The following is a 24,344-nucleotide window of genomic DNA, read 5'->3' as shown; positions in this document are numbered from 1 at the left end:
GACTTCTGAGCTCACAATGCTTCTATATAACCCTGGACAGCACTTTGGCTGAAATAAATCATTCTCATCCTAGTGAAATCAATGGAGCAGTTGTAAGTTTTATAAATCAAAGTTTGGCAATCTCTGATATAGAATTTTTTATTGAGTTGAAACATCATGGAGGTCTCAGTTGTAGGCTGAGATATTAAGCATTAATTTTTTACCTCTTAAGAGATGTTTCTTCAGTACTAACTATGCTACTTTATTCTCACCTAAATTCACTTTTTGATAAATGTTAAGCTAGTACATATTTTGTGGCACTTTTTAAGTAAACCATGAAAGGATTAGTTACCTATTGTCCATAAGACAATAAATACAATATTTAAGATGCAGAATAAATAGCCCAGGTATATAGTGCACCACTCTAGGATATGCAAAAAATAACATTTGTGTAGAACAGCAGGAGCAGTCAGGGCTCAGCTCTGAAATCCTTGTTGGAACTGGTACAAAAAGACACTTGTACTTTGAAGGACATTTCAACTTAAAGTTGAAACTGTTTTAAGAAAAATCATGGGAGCTGCAAAGCCTTTCTTCGGAGATGGTACCAAACCATTTTGGCATCTAATCAGTCATTTCTCTGGTTGTTATAAAAACACTGAAACATTTTCAAGTGAGGGTTTTGAGAATAGCATTTGTACAAGGCTCTCCTGCTGTAATAAAATTGCCTGCAATACATTTCTTGGGGACGTGTGATTTGCAGCTAATGATCATGAGGAGCCACCTCATGTTAATAATCTTCCAGTACTTTTGTGCACAGCCACTGGGCTGCTTGATGGAAGCTCACATCTCACATCTCCTCCTGTCCAAGGGTCGTGTCATTGTAAATTGCCTGCGGCAGAGCTTGGCATTCTCCTGAATTTCTCTGTCTGATGGCACCAACTGGGGGCTTTGTGGACCTCATCAGACATACATGACTGCTCTCAAATCTGGCCTCCTCATTCCACCAGGGACTGAGTCTTGGACCCTAATGAGTGACAAGCTGGGAGGAAACGTGGTTCTTCTAGACAATGAATTAGGTTCAGAAAAGAAGCATTTATCAGTGGAAAATGTTTATCATTTGGGGACTCTGGACCACACTTTGCACAGCAGCAGTGTGAGTAAATTGGCTGGCACCAATGAAATGATGCACTGAAATCAAACTGCTGAGCAATAGGCTGTAGGCATGTCTTTGAAAATGCAATGAAGTCAGCTGCTGTTCTCTATTGCACCTTAAGCAGGGCAGGATATGCCCAGCGTGAGCTGCAGATTGCTTTGGAATAACTCACTCTTCAGTAGAGAAAGGTTATTATAAAACCTTGATCCAAAATAATTATTTTATTTATGTGATGTGTCACTTCTATAAAAATGTAACATAAATGTATTGAGGTTGTTTTTCCTTGTGATCTCAGAAGAAACTAAATCTCCACCATTTTTCTTAACATTTATAAGCAAACCTCTCTCATGTAATAATAAATCAGCTTATCCTAAGTTACTGCTAGCATATTTATGTGATGCTCTGCACTGCTTAATTTTTTTTTTTTTTTGCCAACATCTTCTGTTTTCTAGTTAACTTTTCATTACATTCAGACAAAACTACTCTCTTAATAACTAGGGGAGGATACTGTGGCTGCTACTTATAGCTGACATGGATAGCACTCCTGTTACTCTATTCCTTTTCCATCTCTTTTCCTTTTATCTGTTGGATGCTTGCCACACACTATAATCACAAGCACTTTTAGGTCAGTGACTGCTGTGTTTTATTTTTAAACTGTACTTGTTAGCAGTTGGACGTAATACTGAACCTGATTTTGGGTTCCAAATGCTGCCATAATGGGAATATTTAATGATAATAAAATGCTTTGCTTCTCTTTCATTTAGAGTTCCACCTAATCTGACTAAGCAATCAGCAGTTAGTAGGCAGATCTAAATGAAATATTATTACTCTATAAAGCTGTTTAAATCTGAATGATCTTTTATTTAAAATGCATAAGCATTTTTGCAACATTTGCACTGTTAAGCAAAGTATATGCTATAAAAGAAGCATTTATTGCTTGCTTGTAAAAATAAAATGCAATATTGGTAAGTTAGCTGGGAGCTTGTAGATATCCTAAAAAGATGACAAGGTAAGATAAGCAGCAGAGCTAAGCTGAAATTGCTCTGGAGGTCTTTCTGAATAGCTGCTGTCAGTTTTATGTTCTCCTAGCACAATAATGGGCACTCCCAGGAGGTGGGAGCCTCATGGGATAATTATTCTTCTGAGTTTTAAACTGGTTTTGCTATGCCTTTTCCACAGATCGGTAAGACTGCCTTACAATTATTCCCCCTCTCTTTCACTAGGTTTTGCTAATATAGAAATTAATAGAATTAAATTTGTATACATGCAGTGTACTTGCATTACCTAGCCTATTAATGAATTTCAAGCAATATTGAATGCTATCAGATGGCAATAGTAAGTGGTCTGGTTAGCTTTTATCTTGCAAATTGGATTTAAGTCTCACTGCCCTTGCCTCTTGATATGTGTTTCTTTTTAATATTCAAGTCTATTCTGCTGTCATAAGCAGGCATATTTACTCTCTCAGATTGGTAAACCTTTAACTATCCTTGAAAATAACAAGACCAAGAAGTAAAAGTTTAAAATAAATGTATATTTACAGCTGTTGAATATTTTTACAGTTCTCGGTGCACAAAGCTGACACAGATGCTCACTATGTCCCTTGTGAGCATCAAATAATATTGGTGAATTTAAGCAAAAACCTGGCAAAACCTCAGTTTCCTTTGGGGTGAGTTGTTGGGCAGCACATTGGCTCAGTCATTAGTTATAGCTGATGTTGCCAATAAACTCACAAACTGCCAGCAACCTTATCCTCTGGGCTCTCAAGCAAATCTGTATTTTGGGAGGTTTTGCTACTAGAATGATCTGACAAGCTCTGACAGGTTTTCCTGTATGATACAACGAACATAGAGGAAAAGCAGGAAAAACTTTTTTGAAAAAGATACACATGTATTGGTGTATTTCCAAGATGAAATACCCATCTATGTTGTACCCTCTGGTGATGTTGGACAGGAGTGAATTAGCTCATCTTTTAACCCAGCTTTTGTGTCTCTGAGAGCAGAACTTCAGAGCTGTGGTTGCTACTAGGACATGCAGTTCTTGCTCATCACCAGCCCTTCCCCTTAGCTCAAAAAAAAGACATCATTTTGCTTTGGACATTTGCCAGATCTTTCCAAAGGAAAGGCATGAATTTGTTTTGTTCTCCCCTCTGTGCTCCAGAGAAACATTAGTCAGTTTTGAGTCTCTGAGCATGTAGACACATGTTTGTCCTTTGGGAGTAATGAAATGCTTGAACATGAACCTTGCTTGGATGAAGATCAGTATGTTATCAGAAGAGCAAAGCTCTCCTTGGTTTCATTACTGGATAGAAACTGATGGAAAACATCTTTTTTGTTTCCATAGATATGGATCTGCCAGAGTACTGGTACCTCCATGTGAGCCCTGGGAGCTTGGGCACAAGGACAAAACAGCTTCTGTAATTCTGCCTTGCATTTGGCCAGGTTTCATTATCAAGGCTGTGGTTATGCTATGGCATTTAAAGAATTCTGACTCATTTGCTGTTTTAAGGGCAGACTGAGCTGGGTCATATAGATCAGCTGCTGATTTTGGTCCACAGGAGAAAAAATAAGGATATTTGATGTCTAAACTTTACCATTCAGTGTATAAATCACAGTAGAAAGTGTACTTGCTTAATGGTATTGTATTGAATATTGTTTATTATTTAGCTACTGGAAGCTTACAGCAAATACATTTGCAAAACTTTTGATGACTATTGCTTCTTTTCCCTGAGCCTTAGCAATGAAATATATTAAATACTGTTGTGCCAAAACCATAACCTTATTCATAATTAATTGTCCTCACAAAAAGTGTTTCAGGGGGATGAGTTAGAGGGTTTGTTCAAAATTGTGGCAATTGGGTGTATCTTTAAAAATAACATGATAGAAGAGGGTATTTTTTTCTTTACTGACTGATTTTATGATCAAAGATATGATGGATGTGCTTTTAAGCACTAACTTTACCATCTTCTGAGTCTTTCTGTAAGATAAGTGGGGTGAGAAACAAATTTTATTATTTTTGCAAGGGTGAAGAACAGTTCCAGAAAAGTTACTGAGAAAAATTGTGCTTTCTCCTTCCTTTGTAATTTATTAATTATATATGTAAAAATAACCAGCCTGTCTCTGATTGCACAGAAGCAAAATCCATTTTTATATAGGAATTACTGCTTCCACTCTATTTCATTTAGTTATAGCATGTAAAGAAACTTCATGTGTTCTAAGACACTTAAATACAGTATTCTTGTGCTGTCTGCATCTTAAAAATTTGTGAAGTAGGAAACTGGGATATTACCCAGGCTGCAGTTGCATCTTCCTTTATGAATTTTGGGTGGCTAAATTCTGCCCTCTCACTCAGTGGCAGTGGAGACACTCATACACTTGTCCTACGAGCACCAGTTTGGAACTGTTTTAATTTGACAATGAAAATGCTAGAGAGACATTGGGCTGGCCTCATCAGACATGTCATTGTCCAAAGGTGGGTGCCTCAGTAATACCTTAATCCAAACTATTGACCTTAGATTCAGAGATTAACTTCACATAAAATAATAATTCAATTGATACACTTACATAAAACTGCCCCCCAAAGAATATCATTAATAGAGTCATGTTTTTCTAACATGAGAAGTATATTGGTGCAGTGTTGCTTGTTGTCCTAGGAGTCCCATTTATTCCAAGTTTTATCCAAGAGCTGTGGGAATGATAAATATGCTTTGCAGGTGGGTGGTGGTTTTCCTGTTTTTCATGTTTTAATGCATAGATGCAAATACTGCAGCAATACTGCAGGACCTGTAAAGCAAGACAAAGTCAAATCTAATTGTTTGCTAAGCTTTTATTCTTTGGCAGATCATTATGCCTGCTCTGAATGACAGGATAGTTCTCACCTCTCATGCCCAAAGCTTGAAGGTGTGTTTAGGCCAGAGTTCATTAAGGTCCCTGGGGTATTCATGGTCCCTATGCTGAATACAGCACATTTTGTGATTTTATAAGCAACCAGTGTAAATTCTCTGATTCTCGTGGCTTTGCTGAGTGACACGAATTACCGGATTTCCATTTCATTCTGAGTATGCAGTTTCAGTCTATGGAAATACTTACAGCTCTGTGTCCAGAGAGGGGCAAGTGCAGGGCTATGTGGAGCAGGTGGGGATGGTCTCAAAGCTGGTGAACAGCCTCCATGGTCAGCTGAAGAACTGGGACCACCTCACAGCCTTGAGCAGACAAACATGCCCTTGCTCACAGAGATGGTAAAATGACTCATGTCAAAAATAACAGAGTTACCAAAAGCAATGATTTGGACTTTGCTAAAGGTTAATGAGTTTTCAGGGAATGTGCTGGCTCCTTTGATGAGCCAGGTAAACGAATATCATGTCAATGTATGAGTGAATTTCTGGAACTGGGCATGTGCTGGCAATACTTCAACATAAATGCTCTAATTGAAATACTTCATGGTGACCATTTTAATGCCATTTTTTGGCATTATTGTAGTTATTTCTGTTACATGCTCTCCTACCAAGCCTGAATTTCTTTGCTGAGTCCAGGGATCATTGGTTGGAAGGTTGTGGGGGGTGAGTTTTAGGATACAGTAAGTAAATGATTGGAAATGCATTCCCATATCCTGTACAGTGATAAAATTACTGCAGCAGAACTATGCTTAGATATGCCAACTGATTATCTGGTTTTGATTTTCAGCCAGGAACTAACTGGTCATTAGTTAGAAGCTAAAGTATATCTGTGTAAGATAGGAGGTCTGCTAATGTGATGTGATTTAACTTATATCATGTGTTTATTCCTAAAAATATGTCCAGTCTCAGTCAGGCAGATGTCTGATGGTCCCATTTTAATGCCTTGATGCCTCTGGCTTTTAGATTAAAAACTTGAAAAGATGAAAATAACTATTAGATTTTAATTGCACTGGCCTTAGTGTTAAAACAGAGAATGGTAACAATCACTTGGGTGTGATTTTTAGGGACCAGATTAAATCTAATGGCAGCTAATAACTACAACAGGTTTTTTGACAATGAAGGATGCAGACATTTTTGTTGATTTTTCATTGTCTACCTTTCTAGATTTTAGACACAAGTATTTAATAATCTGTACAAGGAAATTCTTCATTATTGCTCTGAGGAAAAAAGCTTTTCAGAGCACTTAGATTATGGAGGTTCTAAATGCCATCCAAGGGCAATAGATTCAGTGTGATTCAGCATTGAAAAGGACCTACCTGTCTAATATTAAGTGGTGTGATTACTCCTCAGCACTCTTAAATCTTACATATTTCCCAGGAAATATTAAAAGCATCAGGAATATTTTTATCAGTTTACTTAGATCCCTGTCAGCTTCTTGGATTTGCACTCTGGAAGAGCTTGTTTAATTCTATTTTTTGGGTCCTAAGAAAGACTAGATTCCTAAAGAGTTTGGAAACTAGACCTGTCCAGATACCCTTCCCTTTTTCACTTCTCTTATTCTTATTGAGAACTCTGATTATTCTTTCTCAATTTCCAGATTTAAAATTATATTTTCAATGCTTATAATTATCTTTAAATCTATGCAGAATACAGAGGCAGATTTTTTAATTAATGGGACATTGCTCCAATCTGATGGTCATAGTTGACTGAACACCATTCACCAACTGCAGAACACAGCTCCTTATAATTTTGTTCTACAAATTTTGCTGTGGATGTAAAAAAGTCAAACCTCCTGAGATCTGTTGGTATATGTCCCTAATAACTTGCTTGCTTCAAACTCATATTTTATTTGATACTTGGTAACTCTTGTAAATTATTGAGTTTACCTATTTTTGTGATCTTTCACCTGCATTTTAGTAAAACGGACACGTGCACTAAACAAAATTAACCAGGGACTGACCACCTGTCTATCAGTGGATAGATACAGTTTTGAAATCTGAAGCAAAAACAGGAGAGAGCACAATGAGCTACCTTTAGAGCAGGGGCCTCTAATAGCAAGTTTGTGGTAGGCTAAAGGAAAATATACAAAATAGCTGTCAATTTATATTGTGGTTATTAAAAGCTTACAGTTTCAGTCTAATTGCCGTGTGAGAGAGAACTCCACCCTTTTTGTGAGCTTTTTTTGACATTTAAATTACACACTATTGCTGATTTTTAATATTTTTTTAGGAGAGAACAGCTCAGTGGGAAGCTCCCATCATCTGAATTAATACACCAATTATAAACTGTGTTGCAAGTAAACAGTTTGATCATTTCGTACCTTATGCTGAAAGCTAAAGTGCCTCATTAAGACAAGAACTGAAGTCTCATTCCATATTTTAGCTGTCCATGTGCTTGTGATGAGAAAGTTCTGTGATAAATCTGGCAATTTCTCACTCCTCCATGGGAAACTATTCTTTCTGAATGAAGCATTAAACAGAGTTTTTGACATCCTGAAATATTTCAATAGCTCCATTGCTAATTATTAACTGCAAGAGAATTAATTTTGCTCTTCACAGTAGCAGTGGCTTTTCAGGAGTTAGAGTAGGAGGACTTATTTTTCAGCATGGTTATTTACAACTTTAAAAATAAGAATATTCTTTCTTAGTGTGGTCAGATGTGCCTGTAAGGGTGGTTGCCATATGTAATAGAAGTCATCATGATGTCCAAAGTGTATGCCAAATGAGTGGCATCAAGCATAGAAAAACATGCCAATTTAAAGTAGTTTGCAAAATGACTGCAAAGTGACATAGTTGTGTATGTTTATATATTACTTGTTGAGAGAGCAAAATAAATTAAACCAGCTTTCCCCAGGTCAAGATTAGCCAGTAGGGGATCAGATAGGTAGAAAATTAGCTTCTGTAATTGGTATTTTTTTAATCACAGAGTGGAAACTGTTTTATGTGTCAGAAAAGAACTGATGGCCCCCAAAGAAGACTTCTCACTACTCTTTCACTTTAGTCTCCATCCACCAGTGTATGCCAAGAACCACCCACCTGGAGAACTGCTTGGCAGAAAAGGGGTTCTGGTGGACCCCAGGTTGAAGATGAGCCAGCAGTGTGTCCTTCCCTTGGAGATGGCTGTGGGTCCTGGGCTGCCATTAGGAGCAGCATTGCCAGCAGGACAAAGGAGAGGTGATTCTTCCCCTCTGCTCAGTGCTGATGAGGCCACAGCTGGATTGCTGTGTCCAGTGCTGGGTTCCCCAGGGTGAGAGAGCTGTGGATGTGCTGGAGAGACTCTTACAAAGGGCTGCAAAGGCGTTGCAGGGCTGGGGGATCTCTCCTGTCAGGAAAGGCTGAGCGAGCTGGGACTGCTCAGCCTGGAGAAGAGAAAGCTCAGGGAGATCTTATCAAAGTGTATAAATATCCAAAGAGAGGGTGCAGAGAGAACACAGCCAGCTCTTTTCAGTGACATTAGCAGTGGTGATGGGCACAGAAATGGATCACAGGAGGCTCTATTAGAACATCAGGGAACACACTCCACTGTGAGAGTGACCAAACCCAGGCTGCCCAGTGGGCTTGTGGTATATAAAATCTCATCCTTGGAGATACTCAGGAGCTGTCTGGACATGGATATAGGTGGCCAGGCTTGAGAAGGGGGTTTGGATCACATGGCCTCACAGGTGCCCTCCAACCCCAACCATTCTGTGGCTCTGTGACAGCCATCCACATTTCAGTAAATTGAATTGAATTCAACTATATAAGTCGAATAATAAAATTCTCTCTGTAGAAAAAAAAATATTGTAAAAACCATGTCCATAGAGAGTGCAAACGCTGTTTATCTCTCACAGAAGCTGTTGCTCAGCAGTTTTCTATTGTATATATAATTACATATATAAAAGTAAGAAAAACTTATTTAATAATATGTGCTAACTTAATGCTTTGGAAACAAAGCTATAAATATGAAAGTGTACGTGGTAAACCTGTGAAAAAACACTTTAAAGAAAATATACAAAGGACATAAAAACACTCATAATTATTATTCTTGGTCCTAAAATAACATTAGAAGATTAAAAAAGTTAGTAACTAGACTTGTTCATCCGGTGAATCATTTATCTGCACACTGCCAGTAAACCAGTGGCTTCCAGACTGGCTTTTCCTCACACACAAGTGTCTTTCCTTGCACATGCAGGTCATAGTTTTAAAATTAGTTGTTACTGGAAAGGAAGTCCAAAATTCAGACAATGGTGGCAGAGAATCTAGGCTGAGGTAGTTCTTCCAAGGCAAACTGCAAAATATTTTTTTATAATCTTTTAGCAAAGACAGAGGCAAAAAAAGAAGAAAATCTTTACTCTTTTTTCATAGAGACTATCAGAAATCAGCAAATAATGACAGTTCACCTTTGGTTGCTGCCCTGCTGCTAGTCTGCTTAACTCTTTACAGTCATGAGAATCACTAATACTTTTCAGCATATCTAGAACTGGGCATTGCATGTATCTACAGTATTTTTTACTGTTCTCCTTATGCTTAGAAATGCCACTTATAAGTCAGAATCTTTGAATCATGTGGCATAATTTGTGGACTTGCCTGTAAAGCAGAGTTTATGCTTTTCAGTATATTACCAGTCTTGATAGTCAGAAGAATCACTTTGAGCTTAGTTTCTTATTAGATCTCCTTTAGCCAAGTCAGTCACAGTGCTGGTAGCACAAACCCACATTTGGCATTACATCATCATTTTCACAAAGTACAAGGAAGTAGTAAAAAGCAATTCTGTCATTCCTGTGTCTTTCACAACTACATCCAGGAAGGTGTCACTTTGGTACAGGGCCAGGCCCAGTGAAGAGCAAGGGTTGAAGTCCATGGATAACTTTACTTACTATATACTTAGTGAAAGATAATTTCTCAGAAATTGCTTAAGAATGGCTCTGAGTAATGTATTAACCCTTTACTACTATTGGCAGTAATACAGCATTCTGTCTTCATGTTTCTTTGAAAAAAAATCACAGAATAATCTTATGTAGTTTTACTTTTAATCTGTCTTCTTAATGCCTTGCCAACTTTTAAGTCTTCCCTTTACTGTAGTCTTTCTACACTTACTCAGCTTTAAACTGAGTGCCTCATCAGCTTTAGGAAGATATTTTTTCCTAAGATCCTTTTCATCCTCTCAGCTCTGTGAAGAATAAAGTAAATAAAGTGAAGGAATAACCTTTTTTTCCCCCCTTACTCCCATTTTCCAGTTCCAAGTATCATTTTTAGTTTGACAGTTTTCTCCAATATCTATTTTTTGTCAATTTTATGTTATGAGAAACCTTCTTACAGCTGTAATATTCCTCCAGAGTCAGCATTTTGCATCCCTTTTGCCCTTCTGTTTTGCATACAACTGACTTCTAGTACTTTTCTAGGTTTAATAAATATTCACTTTCTCAGCCAGAATGTTTCAAAGCTTTTAGTTAACAGTATTGCCTGTAATATTATTTGTGGAAGACTCTCATGCTTTTTTGAGAGTTCTAGTCTTTTCGGTAAGCACTCTTAAGTTTTTCTGGTTTTGTCTAGTTAATTTATGATACAATTTTGAGAGAAGACTTAGAAGAATTTTAAAATACCTTAGGTGGACATTGTGTAATTCTTTTACATTGTGTAATTCTTTTACAGTGAGTCTTTCTTATGCTGACATTCAGAAAAGTATGTCACAGATGACCTTGGGATATTTGGCTGGGTTTTTCAGAGCTGTTACTCATCTTGTGATCTGAGTTTCTCCTTTGACAGCTGCTTTCAACCTTACCTGGCACATTTTCTGAATCTAGACAAGAAGTCACTGTAGCAAGCATGAACCTTTCAAGAAAAGAGCAATAGGAAAGAACCTGTCTTATCACCTGAGAGTGCCTCAGTGAATCCTTTTCCCATGCTGACAGTCACAGATTTGACAGTCATTGCGATCAAAGTTCATAGGAGAGATATTATTTCATGGGACATCAACACAGGGCATTTTTCATTTGTGCCAAGTCTGATTGGTTGATTGATTGATTGATTGATTGATTGATTGATTGATTTTTGCTTGAAACTGAGGTCTGTTGTCCTTGCTGAGACCATTACCATGTGCAGAACTGAAAGCACAATCTGTGTGAGTTGAGCTGTCCTGTAGTGACTGAGCCAGCCATCCAAACTTGTATTGGTAACTTCTGTGAGCCAGAACTGCTGTTTAAAGTCTGGTGATGGAGAGTGGAGCACAATTTAATGAGTAAAGCTGCTGTGTAATACAGAGGAATAATAAAATAAAGAACAGAAATTTCAAAAAGGGCAAATAATAGTTATCAAATCTGCCCAGGCAGGATTTGCCTCTTTTGACTTAAGAATGGTTGAAGTTCAATCTAATCTTGTCAGCTGGGATGGGAGTCCTAAGACTTTACCATACAAGGATGAGAGTTGTCTAAACAGGGGCCCAGCAGCCTCCTGCCACAAAGGAGGAAAGAGGTTTCTGTCTGGATTCCATTAGACCTTTCCCTGATCCTCAATCATGACCCTTGTCTCCAAGTTGTATTTAAACTAATTATTCTTTATTTCCCTACAAATGGGTGCCATCAAATCCATGACAGCTTGACAATAAGCTCTATTAGTACTATCACTGTGGCAATTTGTTCCCTGTGATTTTTGGGACATGCTTTAAACTGAAGGGATCACAGAGGATGTAGCAGGACCTTGTAATGGTGAATGTGGAGCTGGTGACACGTGGGTTTCCTCCAAGTGTTCTGTCTTCTAGAATTATTTTAGCTATTGAGGAATTGTTCTGTCCACGCTTTTCAGGGCTGGCAGATTCATAACTGTGACAAATCAAATGCAATCACTGGGAGTTTTGTTTTATGGTTTAACTCCTGGATGATTCTCCAGCTCGGCTGCAGTGTTTCCTCACCAGCAGTCTGTCTCCAGCTAATGAGGCACTTTATGGCCACTTGTACCTCAGCTTTCACTGTTGAATTTACTGTGCACTTTTTAATTAATTTGGAAGACTAAAGCAACAACTGATAGCTGTTGGTTTTTCATTGTTTCTCCCCCTTACTTCCTTATCTGAAGTCAGAAGTATAGATAAAAGATATTTGCATTATCTCAGTGTTTCTTTTATTGGAAAAATAGTAAGTGAAGACAGAAATTCAGAAACTCTCTTGCAGTAGCACAGAATTTGTTGTAGAAGAATTTAATACAGAATATTATGGTGTTACAGTAAACTATATGTGAAGCAATAGATGTATGGGGAAAAAGGATGGCATAATACTATTACAATTTGAGAAGAGAAAAAATTAATTCTTTTATGAATAAATTTCATTCGTCTCATGAATAGCCTCATATAATTTAAAATAAATCTTCTGCATAATGAACTTGCAAACTAATTACTCTTGGATTGCCACAGCACAGTATAACTCTGTCAGTCTGGGAGCATTTTGAACTTTGTCAGTTATGAGGTGGATTCAGTTGAAACTGAAACCGAATGGGTTTCCCAATCAATATATCTACAAATTGTTTCAGAGTGCTATTCCAAGCAGTAACTGTGATTGTTGCTAGATTTATCCTCTTTTAAAACAATAGAGTTAAAAGTGACAGATGGTAGTTAGTGATTAACACCCCTAGTAAAAAGACTTTTGCAGGGATATATTTAAAGTATGGTGTGTATGTAAATAGACAAGGAGCATGAGCTATGCAACTGTAATTGAATTATATTAGCATAACTTAAGTGGAAGTTTAGTAAATAACACACACCTTAATTAACCTGGACAGTTTTGGCAAGTTAATGAACGTACCCATGGTAAATGAATTTAAAGTTTTTGGCAGCATGACAGTTCAGAGCCAAACCAGTACCCAGTACCCCACCCTTTGTCAGTGGTGTTGCTCCTTCTGCTCCAGCTGGGATTTCTGTAGGTTATTTCTGTAGGTTACAGCAATTGGCCTTCTTGCAGAGAGCTGGAAATATCTCTGTGGAGTGGTCACTAAAGAGACACCAACTCTTTGTGCCCCTTTAGTCAATAATGTTACAATAATTCAACCTGTTTTTAACGGCAGCTTTTGCAGTCTTTCCTTTTTCTATCTTTTTCATATTGTTTTTGTTGGTTCAGCTTCTGGAAAATATGCCAATTACATATGCTAGTGGGTTCAAAAAGTGTAATTAACTCTCATGGAAGCTGTCAGGTCTGTGCATCAGAATCCAGCCTGAGCTGTGCATCTTTTTACCCCAGCGTGTGTTACTCATTGATGCTCATTTTCAAATCTTACCAGAGGGGTTAGAAACCATATTGAAAGCCAGTAGTGATTTACCTGTTTATCGTGCCAGGTAAAGCAAATAAATAAATGTAGTTACCAGCCTAGTTAATTATTTTAAAAATACTGGTGATGATTGCAAATTGGTAAAAAATTAATTTCTTTTACAGTTGAATAATTTGGGAAAAGCACATTGGATCCAAAGTTGCTGAAATTTGTATTCTCCCCTCACACAGCAAACTGTACTGTAAATAGGCTATCATCTCTCTTGGGAAAGAAATGTGAATTTTGCTGACAAGTAGAGGTCTCTCAGCAGAAAAGTGCATGCTGACAGTTTGACCCAGTGGCCAAATGACTGATTTCTTTCTCCCTTTTTGTTTCCATTTTAGATGCTGAAGAATACCAGCCTCCAATATGGAAATCATACTGTGAGTATACAAGCAATTTGAATAATCTTAGTGCCTTATCAAGGTGTCAGTCACCGTTAGGTCTTTTGTTTTGTTTGGAAGAAACACATAAATATGTACTAGATGCTTGTACAAATTATTGTATGGGACAGCAGCAAAACCTGAACTTTTAAGGACTTCCTGGAACAAGGTCAGCAGGATTATATGTGCCAGATTCCCCCCACTGCATTACAAGTGTGCAGCTCCTGGGTTTCATCGTTTCTCTGCTGAGATTTCCAGGAAGGATTTCAGAGGTAGAGGTTAATGCTTTGTATGTTTACTGAAGGTCAGGCTTGAGAATACTTGTCTTTTTATATGGGTCACCAAATCACTTTAAGATAATAATATTTTTGATCCTTAGCAATAAAAGCTGATTTTTGAAGTGGTGGTTTAGAAGTTGGAGACAGCATTATCAGCTCTTTGAACCTTCCTGTCTGCCTTTAGAAAAATCATTTACATAGAGTGCAGTGCAGGAGTGCATATTTTATGCTCTTTTGCTTTGTTCCAAATGTATTTTCTAATAGAGTAGCACAGATCTAAGACAAAATATTGGCTTTTAAATCCCTTATTAAGGATGGCCTTTAAATTTGATCTTTTTATTTTAAACCCTTCCTGGAACTTTAATAAGAGTGTAGCTTTGAGTATAGAGAGTTGTTTTACTCTTTTTGTTTTCAGATAGAGAACTATCCTAAGCAAAAGTCATCTCTTTTATTGTGGCAAAATCAGTACAGTGCCATTACCAAAATGCAGCTACAAAAAGGCAATGATCACAGTAGCTACATGAATGTACATGTGTAATTTTAAAGACTAGAATAAACTTGTTGACTTCACTTACATGCACATTAAACTGTCTTGCTGACTTCAAAGACATCACCTCTGTTTTACCTGAGAATGACATTCTGCCCCACAATGGACTAGGATTTTTTCAACCAAAATTTGAATATACTATTAAATTATAGAACTTGCTTCTCATAACACTGTTTTCCAGATACTTTGTTGTTGTTGTTGCTGTTGTTGTAATGTTTTGAACATATAAGAGAAACCTCCCAAAAAGTCAGCAAGAGTCTTGGAGCATTCCAGCATTCTTTGCTGAATACTTAAAAAGAGGCAGACAGTTCAGTGATTTTTTTTTTTTTTTTTTTTTTTTTAAAGAGAAACCTGGCTTACTCAAAATCAATGCAAAAGCTCCTATTGACTCTGAGAAGACCAGCATTTCAAATGACAGATACTTCTTTTTGGCTTTAAGTTATCATTAATAAGTCAGGATATAAGCACATACCTTTAGCTCTTAGTTGCACAGTTGTGCAGCAGACAGATCACTGCAGTGAAAAAGTTTGGTTACTTTTATCTGATAGCTTACATTTAGTCCAAGGAAACATTTTTTTAAATGGAAAAAAAAGAGACTCAATGAAACCAGAATGGATGAATAGTCTATGAATATATAATTTCCAATTCCACTATATGTAGGATGCCAGTATTGTGGCAATGACAAAATCATGGCCTCAGTGTCTAAACTCCATGCATGAATGACCTTGGAAAAAGTTGCACAGCCCCAAAATGCAGAAAATATTTTAAGCTTAGAAAGATTTACTGCTGAGACTGCTTAGCCACAGACACATATTTTTCTTTGCAATGGTGGGTAATGTATGCTTCTTTACTCAGCAAGAAGAATTCTGATCTGGTAAATTAATTATAGAGGTTATGTCCAGCACTAGTGTTTGTCTATGATTCAATCTGCAGTCCTATCTCATGACAGTTTTAACTTATGCATATATTTCTTGCTTAGCATTTTGAGTTTACTGCCTATTTAGCAATTATTTCCAGTGTATTTTACCTAGTAACTTTTAAGTTTGCCAATGTACTAGTAAGATACTTTGCCTAGAGTTTTGATTTCTTATTTTAAGTCCTGGATAAATTTAGGTGACTATGCTGCCTTTTACTGACATCAAGATCAAGGCTTCAATCCTTCCAGCTTCTAAACAAAGGCAGATTTTCCTGTTTATGCAGACAAAGTATTCAAATAAATAGTGTTGCACGTGTCCATGGACAAATACTAGTCAAGTCTAACAGTTTTCAGAACTCAAGCCTTCCTGTTTTGACAAATGTACAAATTTGATTGAGCTGTATTTGGAAAACTTCTAATACAGAAGATCCTCACTTGCTTGTGAAAAATTGTTAGAATTTCACACAGATTTCACGGGTCACAAAGTTTTTCAGATTTTTTCTGATAGCCCTGGGACACAGACAATAAAAGAAATTGCAAGAATAATTTTGTATTACAGGAAGGAACCTGGGAAAAAGTTTGGAAATATTCTAGCAGCCAGCAGCCTCTAGGCAGTAGGTTTGATTGCATTTTTACCTGAGAAGCAGATCAACAAATAACAGATTTCTTATATCATTCCAATAACAGATTTCTTTTTGTAGTCTGCCATATGTTGGAAGTATTATAGAAAATGATATTTTGCCATTTTACCATCACCGAGGTAGTAAATAAAGAAAGATAAGAATCACAGAATGTGGGTTGGCAGGACTTCTGGGGTGAGCTGATCTGGCTTCCCACTCCAAGCATGAGTGTTGTTGGCTCTAGAGAAGAACAGCCATGACTTTACATAACTGAGCTCTGAAAACCTGCAAGGATGGAGCCTCTGCTGCCTTTGTGGGTAACCTGCTCCAGTCCTGCACTGTCCTCTTAGAGGAGAACCTGCTTACCCTACCTGCCTCTTGGGAGGAGCAGGCAAACTGTTTGACTGAAAGAGCACAGCCATTGCTGGTTTCCAGCCTCAGCACATATGTGCTTGAATTTTGAAGAGATGTAAAACCACTCTTTTCCTCCTTTTAGCCCTGTTCAGATTGGCATGTGCTGAGTCAGTCATGTGTCAATGCCACTTCAATGTTTGTTTGCATTATTCAAGATCAGTGTGTTGGTGGGAAGCAAAGTGGCAAGGCACAGAGCATCAGCTGATGCCATGCTTCAGCTCCTCACGAAGCTTCCCTGCCTTCTGTCCTTCATCAAATAATAGACACAGTGTCCGAGACTCATTTTTGTTAGAAATTAAGTCTTTGCTTCAGCCAAGCACTTAGGTTCCTAATTAAGCATGTGAGTAATCCTGCAGAAATAGGACAGCTCATATTGTTCGAGCTCAGCACATGGATAAAAAATGCCTGGCTGAGATGAGGCTGAGGAGGTAAAACTAAGGAACTTCTGAGACAGAAGGTGGAATATTTCCTTGCTGCTTTATAAAAGTGATGATAGGAATTTTTCCTCTCCGCTGGAGCATCACTGAACACTCATCATAGGTGAGTTAAAGGAGAAAGCTTGAGGTCCTGACACGCTGCAGAATGGGAAAATAAAAAAAAAATGAAGAAATGGGTGGTAGACTGGCAGAAAAGGAGTAAGTGTTGATTTTTGTGTGTCACCCCTTTGTTTCTTAGGCAGATTGGGTTTTGAAATTAGACAGCTCTTTCTAAAACATACTGTAGAATTTCCCTATTTCATCCCTTGAGACAAGACTCGTGCTCTAACAGGAACAAAAGAGAGAAAGATATATTCTAACCAGCTACTTTACATCTCAAAGAAATGTTCCTCAAGTAATTCAATAATAAATTTAAGTTTTGTTAACACTGTAAGTTCCAATGTGATTATGATACTATGAATGCTGGCAAGCTATCTGAAGCAATATGAAACTGATAAGGATGTTCAGGGTCAAATAGAAGCTACTGCATTTTTCTGTTGCAGTGCTGCATTTTTGCCTAGTATTTAATGTGTATTATTACTGTGCATTTCATTTGCATCTGGTGCTGAACAAAAAAAAACACTCCCAGTCTGATGCAGTTTTCTGAGAGCAGTAGTAATACATTTTCTTTTTGCATTCAATTGACTTTTTATAAGGTTAATTTTCTCAGGGTTAAAATAATAATGCATCATTATGTTGAAGTGTCATCTTTTCTATGATCACAGTGGATTTGTCTGTAACCTGCCTGTCAGTTCTAAATGCTGGAATTGACTGGGTCAGATGTCAATCATTGCTTTCCACTGCATTAAATGTGTGTTTTTCTATTATTTCACTAAACCATGGTCTTTTACACTGAATTCTGTTTTAAGATTTTCAGAGGTGGGAAAACGAGGCAGAAAGGCAAGGATTGTTTGCCATTTGAGCAAGTAGGTGAGGGACATGGTGCTTTCTGAATCTCTGACCATCCCCTGGACTGTGCAGGGGTCTCAGCAATGTCAGCCTCAGTGGAGTGCCCAGCACTTTGGAAAAAGTGTATAATGAGATCAGGCAGAGCTGCAGGATGTTCAGCACTTCTGAAAATGAGGTCACTTAATGAGGTGTCTGTGCTCATTGGAACTTAGCTGTAGGGCACATTTTTCTCGAGTCACCTTAGCCATAACACTGCACTGTATTCATAGCCCATTAGCAGGCTTTCTCATGGCAATCTTTTGAAGCAGAAACACCAGAGACCTTTCTGAAGGAAAAGCTTTTGGTAGGGTCACACTGGCTTTGCTCCTTAATGTCTTTGTGAGACACTGCCTTCCTTGTTTTCCACTTAACTGAACTTTAGGTGTTGTTTTACCTTTTCCACCCTTGCATTCCTTACTGGGAATCCTTGGCAGCTGTGTGTGTGTCTGTCTGTCTGTTGGCCCTTCTCTGTTGTCTCCCTGAGCTGTTTGGTGTCCCTTACCACAATGCCACTGGAGCTTTTCAGTCCTTTTTCTGCTCCCAATCTGTCTTCTCTCCCTCCATCTAATGGTTCTGTATCTCCCTCCAATTGTTCCACTGGTTTGTCTTTCTGTCAGTTTAACGACTATCAATTTAAAGCTAATATGGCCAAATCTGAATTTTTTTGTCTTACAGAGGAAGTCGTTTCCCATTTGCAACATATTCTATCTTGATCATGCTTTAGCCATTTTCTCATCCAGTACATTTAGCATATAATTTGTAATTATTTATTTGTATAGTAATAATCTCACTATGTTTTCTTCTGATGTGTTTCTTAATCAGATATGTTTCTCAGTTCATATTATTGCACAGATTAATTACCTGCCTCTCTCTGAGAATGACAGAACGTTTTCCACTCTATTCAAAACACAGTTGTTAAGATGATTTGTCTTCCTTGCACTCATCATGAATCCTTGCACTGATTTATCCCACCACATCCTATAAGCATCCGGGGTTTTGTGTTTGCTTTCAGGTCTTGCATGTATGTATCTGCCCTTTCCTGTTAATCATTCCTTCCTTTGTTTTGTGAAATGCTGACTCTTCTCCCCACCATTGCTTCTTTGGTATTATCAGCCTCAGAGATCCTTTTGGTCATGTTAGAGGGTTCTTTGCTTTTATCATTTCTCAAAAATGTTGCACATCACAAGATAGGCTTCCTGTGTGTTCTTCAGACCAACTTGTTTTGTATCACTCTTATCAAAGCTGCCTTAGAAACAGCTCCACTAGCTTAATTTGCTGTGTCAGTCAATGTTTAACAGATTTGATTATTGAAAAATATATTTTTTATGAAGTATGATTTTTCAGATAAAATTCAAATTAATTAATTGGGAAACAGATAATTCACTTGAGCAGCAGTCATATTCTTGCCATGTATTGAACCCTTAATTTTCCTTCTCTCCACTGGAAATGGGGGGAAGAAAAAAGTTCTTATTTTCTTCTTGGATGTGTTTAGTATTATGCATAATTAAATTGCTCAATCAGTGATTATGCTAATTTCAGGCTTTCAGAAGTTAATTTTAAAATCATGATATTGGGCTCCAGAATAATCAGAGGTTTAAAAAACAATCGGTGATTTTTGAACAAAATTTTCATGCATTGTTTGACACTTTATCCAGATACACAAGTGGATTGATCACAAAACAGTAGAAGTCTTTGAATCTTAGTCACATAATTACAAGAGGTAAGAAAGACGATATTTATCATGGAGTTATCAAAATATTATCAAGTTATCATAAATCTTAAGCAAAAGTAGCAGGAGATCTGACAGTACTGAATGATACAGAGTGAATCCAAAGCCTTAGTGGAAATTTAGAGCTGGATCACATCCAGCATTAAAATTGGTAGGGAATATAAGAAATTATTAACTGTCTTTCTGTGCCTCTCCAAGGAGCCAGGGATGAAGGCTGGATTGGTTAATGAAGTGGTTATGGCTTTTTCTACTTTGACATGGGCAGAAAGCAGAAGCCCCCAAAGCTTTCACATCCCACTGAGTTTGTGTGACAAACTTGGGGGCATTCCCTCTTTCCAAATTTTGTTGCTTCTAGCCCCATTTAAAGAGAAGGTGCAGCAGGTGGGAAAAGGTGCTGAGGGCTCACCCACATTTTCAATTCACTTTCTGCAACAGGGCTTCTGTGTTTATCAAACCTAGAGACATTTCCTCCCATAATCTACCACCTTTCAGGGCATAATTCTGAGCTTCACTAACATTGTGAATAAATGTGTCCTGGAAACTCGGTCTTCTAAAACAATTCATGGACACGGCGTGATCTTTCCAAATACAAGAAGGTCAGCATACAGAAGGCCTTTCTCGAGGGAGGCAATCCAAACCTCTGGGATTTTTACTGGAGTTACAGAGAGACAGTCTGTCTGTGCTGGAATTGATTACTGTCATGCATGTCAGCTTCTTCTCACGACTCTGGAGTGGAAGAGAGGGAGAGGATCTCATTAAATACATGCAGTGAAGAGTCTGGGGGCCAGGCAGCAAGTACCCCTAGCCTCAGGTCTCTCTCTCCTGCAGCCCTCAGAAGATTTGCAAAATTGATCCAGGGCCATTTGAATGGGGCATAATTGCTCTGAAAGGAATGTTTGCTTGCTCCTCAGTAATTGCCAGCTTACCTTGAAATAAATTATGAGAGTGTGATGAACCTATTCAAAGGTTTTGAATTTTTTCTTGGCCTATCCAAAAAATGCTTTTGTTACTGGTAAACAATCTGCTCTTGGGTTGCTAAAGCATGATATATGCAAAAGTGGGATTTTATCCTGAGACAGACCTAGTAAGTCTTTCTGGCTAGTCTTCCCTGGTATAGAAATGTAAAATCTAGTGCAAAAGGATAATACTTCTAACAGGTAAAGCACAGATCACTTGAGTCAGTTTGCTGGTCAACAACTGATTTTCATATAAATGACTTAGACACACTAAAATACCTCATTTTGCTGTCATCATCTTTATATTTGCATTTTTCTTTGTAGCCCCTGGCTAAAAAGACTCATCTGAATAAAAGTTTGTGTATGCTGCCATCTTCTAATGATCTGTACATTTTTTGTGTTTGACAGTGTATCAATTGCAACAAGAGGCACCACGTCCCAAGAGAATCATCTGTCCTCGGGAGGTCAGTTCTTTTGCTCTACCTTGTTATATCTGATGAATTGTCAGCAGCATATGATTGCCAAAAAGACTTTTGTACAGTCTGTGGGTGTTATTTGCTTTAACTTTTCTATGCCATTATTTTATATAATAATTTCTCTTAAGATTGACTAATTAAAGCTGGATAATATTTACTAACTAGGAATGGCAGCCTCATTCTACCACTAGCAGCACCTTCATTAGACAAGACTTGCTTTTCTGTGTAGTATCTAAAATTTTTAGTTTTCTTACCAAAATGAAAGTGTATTTTTCTTCCTGCATTTGCATAATAATGTCTGTGTGATATGTTTCAACATGATACACATAGCCTCAGTTTGTTGAATGCTTCCTACCAAATACTATGTTCAAGTTAAAATACTGAAATGAAAGCCAGAGACCTCTGTTCTTTCACAGAGACTTTGAACTTTATAGAGTATTTAGAAATCTCCTGGGCTGCAGGTTTGGCTGAGTCATCTTGTCCCCTTGTTTTCTTTTATATTTCTCCATTTCTACTTGCTTCAATATGTCAGTTCATCAACCTGCATGGCACAATCATAATGGGAAACATGTAGATGTCTCTACTCAATCAAAAACACTGTGATAGCTTTATCTCCTTTAATGTCAGGGACAAATTTTGTGCAAATAGACATGTAACACTAACAGTAGAAATAATAAACATGTGAAGTGATTGCACAGGGTGTAAAAGATGATGTGCAGTAAGATATAAACTGCAGCTCCTTGGTGTGATATACAGCTCTACTCCCAGACATCATCCTGAGCTCTGTCCTGCTTCCCACACTCTGTGCCCATGAAAGCAGAGTCCTAGCATCTCTCAACATTTACATCCTGCCTCAAAACACTTCTGTGTGAGGCAAGAGGTTTTGTAGCAAGGCACAGGTGCTTGCCTGAGTTAGTGAAGAAAACCCATTGCAAAGCCAGGAATTGAGTACAGTTTACCTGAGTCCACCCAGAGCCTTCATTAAAGAGCTCTGCATTTCTCTCCCAGGTGCCCTCTACTGCAACTGCAGGGCAGGGAGAGCAGGCTCTTAGCCCCAGTCTGCAAGTCCTCAAGTCCTGTCAGGTTGGGATGATGCCAAGACATATACAGAGGATGCTAAGAAGCCAAGTGAAATGCCAAAGTGGGTGAACCCTTGTGTCATCCTTTTTCCCTGTCAAAGATGAGGCTTAGGGAGAAGTGTGTGCCAGCCCTCTGGGACTTCAGAGCACATGTGCTGACAGTTTTTATCAAGACCTTCCTCTCTGAAATCCTCATGCAATCCAAAGGACAGTTGGGTCTCTGTGGCTGGTGTTCTTTAAAGGAGAGAAGTGAAACAATGAAGTTTTTACTGAATTAGTCTGGGTATGGTTCTAACTAATGAACCATTTTCAGTTGCTCATTTCATAGACTGCAGAGTCCTGCTTTGAGTTGTTTGGATTTTTGTTCTACATTCATTAAACAGCTGAAAATATAGAGACTTTATTTAGGGGCTGGTATATAAAGCAGTATGAATTCCCACAAATACGATCATTGGTTCTTGTTACTTGGATTTCAAATCTTTGTGTACAATGAACTGTGTGTGTTCACAGCCTGATTGCCAGAAACACAGATTCTCTGACCCAAGAGCCAAAAAAACACTATGGCACTGCTGATGTGCATTATTTTTGCATATGGCTGGGGAGGTGGGGCAGAGGGGATGTCTTGATACCTAAAAGATGGCAACATACACAAATATATGGTTCAAATTATCAGTTTATATTCTAAAGTACAACTGCACAGTGGTTTTGTAGAGCATCACAGATTATTTTAGAGAGGAAATTCAGGACTCTGTTCCTATGGCACCTATTACCTTTCTCATAGCCCTCAATTGGTAAGGTAGTGGTTTTGGGGTTGTTTTTCTTGATTCTAGTTTGATTATACTGTCATCTGATGATTTTACAGGCTTACTTCACTAAAGATGGTGTTTTATTAATACTGAGTTTGCCAGTTACATAGAAAGATCTCAAAATCTAATTTTGTGTTATTTGTGAAGATATATTAATTGGAAATACAATAGTTATTTAGCACACAGCTAAATGAGCATATCCAGTATCTGGAGAGAAGGTGTCAGCAGGATGTGTGGCTGATGGAAAAGATTTATGTCTCCATGTGCATGTCATAGGAAGTGGACTTTGCTGAGGGTGTTTCCATGTGTAATTTAGTAGTCAAACTAATTTTAAAAAATCTAAAAATTGCAAATAATTTGAAATTCTTCATGCTTGTGGGAAGATGTCTTTCGTAACTGGGAAATCCTACACTGTTTGCAAGGAAATTGAAGCATCTGCTGCAAACCAAATCTGTAACAACAACACATGAACAAGGAATGGAGGTTGTTTCCTTTTCTTTCACCATTTAGCATTTTCATCATTCCTCCATCTTTTCCATTGTAATCTTCCACATTCTCCACTTTCATTTGCTCTTCCATTACTTCTCTGTTGTTCCATAGTCACAGGGGTTTTCGCCTTACATCTCTGTAGTTCTACCATCTAATTTGTGCAGATTTCTTGATAAATTATGCTGTGGAGACAGAAATCACCTCTCCTGATATGTAAACCACCAGACTAAAAGCTGGGACTGTTAATAAAACATGAAAATTTGTATCTTTGTGTCTTTGAGCTTTGCTATCATGATTTGCCTTTTCTTCTTTTGGTTGCATAAATATCTTGTCAGCAAAAGCAGGGTATTCCTGCAATGGGAATCATCTGGAATGAACCATTCAGGCTCCAGGTATCCAACATCTTTTAATTAATCACCACTGGCAGCAGACTGGTGTGAATACCCTACCTTCCCAATAACATTGGATTTCTGCCAATATCCTCATTTGTAACCATATTCCTTCCAGCAGTGTTTTAATGATTTAGCTTTTAAATAGAAAAATTCAGTTTAAAAGTGCTGTTCAGGTGGAGGAGTAGCTTTTAAATATTGAGTGGTGTGGTGATAGGCACCAAAGAATCCAATCCATGTTGTGAGGAAATCATATTACAAGGTGTCTTTTAGAGTTTATTCTACAGAAATGCTTATGAAAAATTTACATTCTCAGAAAATAACTCAAGCTTTCAACTTCTTTGTTTTATTCAAAAGAAATATGTCAAATTATTCTTAATTTTAAGAAGTATTTCAGGAGTACATTATTCAAAGCTAAAATACCTTTTTAAGAAATGGAGGTTTTAACAAAGTAAAAGAATTAAGGAAGGATGGTGACATTACTTTGGACTATTTTTTGTTTAAACAATAGGTGCATTCTAATTTTTTTTGAAGAGGGAATGAGTGT

At 37.7% G+C, this 24,344-nt stretch overlaps 1 protein-coding gene across 1 annotated transcript in view; it reads left to right on the top strand.

Moving 5' to 3' along the window:
- CHN2 (chimerin 2) overlaps positions 1-24,344 on the top strand; it is a 153,696-nt gene that overhangs the window by 50,445 nt on the left and 78,907 nt on the right. Inside the window, exons 2-3 of the mRNA XM_079300156.1 lie at positions 13,636-13,674; positions 20,967-21,022. Of these exons, the coding sequence (XP_079156282.1) occupies positions 13,636-13,674; positions 20,967-21,022 (95 nt within the window). The remainder of the gene's footprint in view (positions 1-13,635; positions 13,675-20,966; positions 21,023-24,344) is intronic.

This window comes from Erithacus rubecula (genome assembly GCF_903797595.1).
Source record: "Erithacus rubecula genome assembly, chromosome: 3".
Lineage (NCBI taxonomy): Eukaryota > Metazoa > Chordata > Aves > Passeriformes > Muscicapidae > Erithacus > Erithacus rubecula.
The sequence above is the reverse complement of the archived record's forward strand: the minus strand, read 5'-3'. Positions and strand labels throughout refer to the sequence as shown.